This window comes from Carcharodon carcharias, chromosome 1 (assembly GCF_017639515.1).
Source record: "Carcharodon carcharias isolate sCarCar2 chromosome 1, sCarCar2.pri, whole genome shotgun sequence".
Taxonomy (NCBI): domain Eukaryota; kingdom Metazoa; phylum Chordata; class Chondrichthyes; order Lamniformes; family Lamnidae; genus Carcharodon; species Carcharodon carcharias.
In genome coordinates, this window is record NC_054467.1 from 154,669,595 (window position 1) to 154,676,835 (window position 7,241).

The 7,241-nt window shown below is 42.4% G+C and overlaps 1 protein-coding gene across 1 annotated transcript; it reads left to right on the forward strand.

The window, feature by feature from the left end:
- The first annotated feature begins 884 nt into the window (after nucleotides 1-884).
- Nucleotides 885-3,013, forward strand: exoc1l (exocyst complex component 1 like). Its single transcript, XM_041183076.1, has 3 exons — nucleotides 885-1,037; nucleotides 2,731-2,890; nucleotides 2,985-3,013. Exons 1-3 carry the CDS (start codon nucleotides 885-887, stop codon nucleotides 3,011-3,013), a joined length of 342 nt encoding a protein of 113 aa, XP_041039010.1.
- Nucleotides 3,014-7,241: the final 4,228 nt, after the last annotated feature.

Sequence of the window (7,241 nt, forward strand, 5' to 3'; positions counted from 1 at the left end):
CTCCTTCCCCCCTCCATGCCTCTTCCCTGATCCGAACTGCATCCCTTGCACTTTTCTCCCCATTTACACCTACGTCCCCACTTGCCGAATTCTCCCCCGTTACCCATTACACCCTCCTCCCCCATATTCCCTCCTCCCAACCTCACCACCCCGATACCTTTGTCCTATCTCCACATCTCACCCCCTTAGCACCTTCATCCCCCCCCCTCCTAATCTCACTCTCCCAAGGTACACCTTCCTCTCCCTCCACCACCAATCCCACTGATGGTACACCTTCCTCCCCCACTCACATCTAGACCTTGCTCTGTCCTCCTTGCCGATCATCTGTAGCAGCCCATGGCCAAGACCGTGATGTTCCGAAGCACGTCCGAGACATCAACAGAGACCTTCCACTCCCTGTGAGCCACTTCATGGTGGAGCCATGTCCATGAGAATCCACCCAGCATGTGGTGTGCGTTTTCCTCCAGGGCCTGGAAGCTGTCAGGCTCCAGCATCTTCTTTTCCTCAGATGTCCACGACTTGAGCAAGGCCTTAATGGTAAGTCCCGATTTCTGCATGTCATGCTTTTCCAGATGCATTCTGGGCCAATGTGTTTTCCCCCCGGTGTAACGGTAAATTTCGCATGGGGGGAACGATTCCAGTTGGGCCTTACTTTGCATCCCATCACTGGGATGCAAATCATGTTCACGCCAGCCTCCAGCATGACTCACGTTCCGCGTTGGTGAACACCATTGGATGATTCCTCTGTTCTTTTACATCAGCGTAAACCCGATTTCGGCCCCCCCCGCTGAACTGTTCCCTGCACCAGCCGCTATGATGCCCAATGCCAACAGGACCAGAAGATCCTGCCCTTCCTTTTGCCACCACATTTTTAAAAATTCTATATGCACCATCTTTTTATTTTAGTAACAAATTGCAAAAAGGTGCAAATCACTTTCGTGAAAAGCGTATCTTCGAGTCAAAATGAGCAATTTGAAAAAATCAATACATGGTACCTTGAAGATCTTAAGCTTGTGGATGGTAAAGAAGCAGACCAAGTAAGTAGCGAACCAAATGGGCTTGAGTTTCCTCGTGTGTTTTCTATTTCTTTTTGCGACAAAAAATATTCACTGACCCTATATCACAAGTGCATTTTGCTATTTCTGGTGTAATGCATTTATCAAGCCTTTGCATGTGTGAAAAAATTGAAAACTCATTCCTAAATTAGAAAATATTGCATCTCATACTGTGCCACAGAAGAATAATGATAATTGAAAGTGATCTACTCTAACTGTCCTGCTTTTACATTTCTCCAATGCTGTTATGTAACATGTAGGTGTTGGTCCGATAGGACTCTTCCTCTAACCGCATTTCTCTTCATGTTGATGAATGGCTAAGGGTAAATTTTACAAGATGCAAGAATCAGGCACAGAGGTCAGCACACCAAATTCATGGCACTCACAATTCTGCAGTGATTTTCCAATCCGTGATTCCATCAACCAAGGCTTGACACCAGGGCCAGAATGTTAGAGCATCCCAGGGGCAGCGGGGGAGGGGGGTGGAGTGTAAAATTGGGCACCATGGCAGTGACACTATGCTGTTTATTACCTGCTCAGCCCCAATGGGAGTAATGCAGCTCAGGGGTTAAACTAGCAATCAGGTACTTTCTCCTGCACTCCTGCCGCATTCATGCATACTGTTTTTTAACTTGTTGGTTTTTAGGAATGTTGAAGTCACCAACAAAAGGCGGGGAACATTAATATTCAAATTAGGAGAGAGAGAGAGCCAAAGCTGTTATTGAAACCTGCCAGCAACAGGCTTAAGGCCAGAAATATCCCAGATATGTATTATTTTTAAAGGTTTTTGCTGTTTGTTTGTCCATTGGTTGCAATCTCAGCTGACTTGAATGGATTGGACCTGCCAGTGCCCTCCAGTGCTGACCTGCCAGAGTTTGCAAGATCAGAGGAAGGGCATCTCACCAACATTGGACAAGAGGTACAAGCACTGCATCAGACATATCTCCAGCACTCCTGACAGCTGGAAACCTTGATGCCTGCACACACTTTGCATTGAGGTCTCCCAGGCTTCCCCTAGACATTTCCCAACTCCCACCTTTGTTCCACTTGACTTGCTGAGGAAGGATGCCGATCTGCCAAAGTATTTTTGTCTAGCCTGGATCCCACTAGTGGAGCCCACATCAGCCTATTGTGGGGGCTGATGCACTTCACTCACTGGATATCCTCACTGATCCCTAAAGAGCCTAAAGAATGGGACCACCTGATGCAAAGAGTCTTCAGCCTGACCTTGCCCCCTTGCAGTCATTTGCCTTGTATAAGAGATTCTACTCCTTATAAGATCAAAGATTTTTTTGTTCCCAAAAATGGCAGAGGACTAGTGCAGTTTGATTTGGGCTATTTTCTGTGCGGTTCTGCTGGTCCCACTGTAACATTGGTGAGACACTGGTAGAATTTCTGAGGAATTGCAGTGCCAACATTTCTAATAAGCTAAACAAAGAATGTTGGTATTAGAATATGATGTTATTGTTAGCCCTTTCTGAAGGTGAACATGGAGAAAGCAGAAACCTGCCTTGGAGAAAAGAGCAAGTAGAGAAATGATACATTTTCACTGAGAAAATTTTCTTGATCTGTCTTATCCAGTTAACAATGTCTTTTGCATGGCTTCCTTTGAAAGTTTAATAGTTATTCATTAACAAAAAAATAAGCTAATTTATCTTTTGAATTTAATTTTTAGGATAATCCAAGCTTTGATATGCATTTTGATAAAGTTTACGGTTGGGAAACTTCCAGCACGGCCTCCAAATATACCTTTGTCCGATGCTTGCAGGAGCTTAATCACCACTACCTAGGAAAGAAGATAACATTTGTGAATTTTGACATTGATTACTTAATTGGTACCAGTTCAAATATGAATAGGGGGGATTGTCTGCTTGCTCTGAATATGTGTGTGCTGTATATTTGTAACTGTGTATGTTTATCTTTGTGTAGATAAGAATCATAAAGAATGTTCCAAGTGAACTGTACAACTCATCAATGGCTGTCTATTGGCAGAAAAATAGATAACAATTGTTTATCCCTTAAATATATAAGCATATTTTTGCTTCTGAGAATCAACTATATTTCCATTATGGCTTTAATTACATGCTACATACAGCAGATTATTACAAAATACATTATTGAATACCAGTTATTTCAAGTTAAATGCTCTCCCTCAGTTATTGAATCCAGATTAAAGTTGCACATGAATATGGATTGATAAAAGAAGTCCACTCCCTAGACTGCAGGGACATGAGCAACATGAAACTTAAGACAAATTATGCTGTAATGTGTGTAGGTATCTTGAATGCACATAGATCTCCTCAGCCATGGCTCAATTGGATATACTCACACCTCCTGAGTTAGTAGGTTGTGGTCCCAAGCCCCACTTCAGGACCTGAACACAAAAAGCAAAACTGACACTCCAGTGAAGCAGTGAGGGAGTGCTGCACTGGCAGAGATGAGATGTTAAACCAGGGCCTTGTCGATCCTCTTATGGCAATATTTTGAAGAACAGTAAGGAGTTATCCTTGGTGTCCTGGCCAATATTTATCCCTCCATCAAGATTTTTCTGGTCATTATCACATTGCTGTTTGTGGGAGCTTGCTGTACACAAAATGTCTGCAACATTTCTTACTTTACAACAGTGACTACACTTCAAAAGTACTTTATTAGTTATAAAGTACTTTAAGATGTTAATTGCTGTGCGAATGAAATCCCAGAGGGAAACTTGGCTTGTGGGCCACATTGTATTCTGATAATGCGAAGAAGACGTACCAATCTCAGCACTAAGAGGTCCAGTAACACATCTGGGTTTTTTAAAATTACAAGTATAAGTTTTATTAACAACAAAAAAACTTAAGCACACATGATTACAGTTACACAATTAAGGTTAGTCTTACAAGACATTCCCCAAAAACTCTCTACTTGGTTAAACCCACAAGTAAACACCTTCCAGGCAACACCCCTTATAAAAAAGTAAAATACTGCAGATGCTGGAAATCTGAAATAAAAACAGAAATTGCTGGAAAATCTCAGCAAGTCTGACAGCGTCTATGGAGAGTTCATACAAGTCATACGGGCTCGAAACATTAACTCAGTAACATTCCCTTATAAATGTTTAAATGTGAAAAATTTAGTAATATCACACAAGGCAAACTGCTGCAGCTTCAATAAAGGTGTACCACATGACCTTTACCCTCTTCCACTTTATGGTATGGAATCCACTTCAGAATAAAACTGCTTGCTACAACTCAGACAGCTCCAGATCTCTCGAGCCATCGGTCCAGTTCAATAGCTAAAAACCAGCTATCCACAGTATATCTAATATACTTTTTTTCCCCATTTCATCTGAGTCCCATTGCTCTCATGTCCCTTTGAAACTCAAATGCTTCCAAATATAAGCTCTTTTATGTTTCCATCTTGTCTTTGCTTTTGGGTCAATAAAAATACTATTTACCTATGGACTCCTGCAAGATGCAAACATTTACCTTTCCACCTCTGACTCCCTTTCAAATTCAAACAACCTCTCAACTTATCTAAAAATGCAAATGTTAGATTGAACCTATTGACTTGTGCCTCAACTTAACACCTTTATCCTTTTCATGTTTCCAAACCCCGAGACAACCTGACTCCTATCAACTCTGCCCAGCTCAATTAAATCACACACACACACACACAACCAGCCTTCTTCACAGAATAACACAATATTCCCCAAAATATTTTTTAAAAATAACATCCATTCTCACATCTCCCTCCTTAACAAAAAATGAACCATCACAACTCCAAAATGAGGGTTTCATTTTTCAACCTATTTTTTATTCCTTACTACTTTTAACCATACAAAAATACTATTACACTATAGTGTACATGCATTAACCATGAAAATATATACACAAGTCTTTTGTAAAAATATGCTTAATTCCAATCCATTCGCCAATCTCCAATTTCTTTTGAGTTTTAAACTCTGAACAATGTATCCACAATCAAATTTTCTCATCCAGCCACATGTATAATTTGCAAATTGAACGGTTGCAATAATAAACTCCACTGAAACAGTCTTGCTTTCCTGTTCTGAAACCTTTCCAGAAACATCAACGGATTGTGGTTGGTACATTAAATTGTCTCTGATGAATTGTTTGCAATGTACATTTCAAAATGCTGCAAAGCTAACACCAAACCTAAGGTCTCTTTCTCTATAGTTGAATATTTCTCCTGGTGTAACTTTTGCGAGAAATATCCTACCAGCTTCTCAATTGCTAGTTCATCTTCTTGTAGTAAAATGGCATCAACCCCAATTTCACTAGCGTCAATAACCAGTTTAAAAGCCTGCTTTGTAAAATCAGGTGCTGATAGAACAGGTGTAGTTGTTGGTACAGCTTCCAGGCTGTCAAATGCATTCTGACACTCCTGTGTCCATTGGAGTCTTTTGTTCTTTCTAATAATTCATTAATTCATGGGATGTGGGCTTCACTGGCTGGGCCAGCATTTATTGCCCATCCTTGTTGCCCTTGGAAGGTGATGATGAGCTGCATTCTTGAACTGTTGCAGTCCTTGTGGTATAGTTACATCCACAGTGCTGTGAGAATGGGAGTTCCAGGATTTTGACCCAGCAACAGTGAAGGAATGACGGACAATATATTTCCAAGTCAGGATGGTGAGTGACTTGGAGGGGAACCTCAGGTGCTGGCGTTCCTATCTATCTGCTGCCCTTGTCCTTCTAGGTGGTTGTGGTTGTGGGTTTTGAAGGTGCTGTCTAAGGACCCTTGTTGAATTCCTACAGTACATCTTGTAGATGGTACACACTGTGTGTCGATGGTGGAGGAAGTGGATGTTTGTGGATGTGGTGCCAATCAAGCAGGCTGCTTTGTCCTGGATGGCGTCAAGCTTCTTCAGCATGTTGTGGGGGCTGCACTCATCCAGGCAAGTGGGGAGTATTCTATCACATTCCTGACTTGTGCCTTGTAGATGGTGGACAGGCTTTGGGGAATCAGGAGGTGGGTTACTCGTCACACAATTCCTAGCCTCTGACCTGCTCTTGTAGCCATGGTATTTATATGGCTAGCCCATTCAGTTTCTGGTCAATAGTAAGCCCCAGGACGTTGATAGTGGGGGATTCAGTCATGGTAATGCAATTGAACATCAAGGGGAAATGGTTGGAATCTCTTTTGTTGAAGATAGTCATTGCCTGACACTTGTGTGGCGTGAATATTACTTGCCACTTGTCAGCTCAAGCCTGAATGTTATTCAGGTCTTGCTGCATTTGGGCATGGACTTCTTCAGTATCTGAAGAGTTGTGAATGGTGCTAAACATTGTGCAATCATCAGCGAACATCCCCACTTCTGACCTTATGATGGAAGGAAGATCATTGATGAAGCAGCTGAAAATGGTTGGGCTGTGGACACTATCCTGAGGAACTCCTGCAGTGATGTCCTGGAGCTGAGATGACTGACCTCCAACAACCACAATCATCTTCCATTGTGCTAGGTATGACTCCAACCAGCCAAGAGTTATCCCCCTGATTCACATTGACTCCAGTTCTGCCAGGGCTCCTTGATACCACACTCGGTCAAGTGCTGCCTCGATGTCAAGGGCAGTCACTCTCACTTCATCTCGGGAGTTCAGCTCTTTTGTCCATGTTTGAACCAAGGCTGTAATGAGGTCAGGAGCTGAGTGGCAGTGGTGGAACCTAAACTGTGCATCAATGAGCAGGTTATTGCTAAGCTAGTGCCGCTTGATAGCACCGTTGATGACCCCTTCCATTACTTTACTGATATCAAGAGTGGACTGATGGGGTAGTAATTGGCTGAGTTGGATTTATCCTGCTTTTTGTGTACAGGATATACCCGGGCAATTTTCCACATAGCCAGGTAGATGCCAGTGTTATAGCTGTACCAGAACAGCTTGGCTAGGGGTGTGGCAAGTTCTGAAGCACAAGTCTTCAGTGCTATTGCCAGAATATTCAGTCAGCGGAGCAACTACACTGCTGAAGTTTGGCACAAATCTCCAGTAAAATCCACTCATGCCTAGAAATCTCAAAACTTCCTGTTTCACTGTAGGCACTGGGAATTCCACAATAACTTTTAATTTGCATCTCGTGGGGCCACCTGACTGATTTCCAAAAGTATGACCTAAATATGTAACTTGCACTTTCGTAAATTCACATTTAGCCAAATACACAACCAAATTGGCTTCCGCAGTTGATCAAA

Bases quoted from the DNA above. Each gene is read 5' to 3' on its own strand.
- exoc1l (XM_041183076.1), top strand. From the start codon at position 885: ATGCACCATCTTTTTATTTTAGTAACAAATTGCAAAAAGGTGCAAATC. The intron at 1,038-2,730 runs GTAAGTAGCGAA...TTTAATTTTTAG, and splicing joins ATGGTAAAGAAGCAGACCAA to GATAATCCAAGCTTTGATAT. The intron at 2,891-2,984 runs GTACCAGTTCAA...ATCTTTGTGTAG, and splicing joins TGACATTGATTACTTAATTG to ATAAGAATCATAAAGAATGT.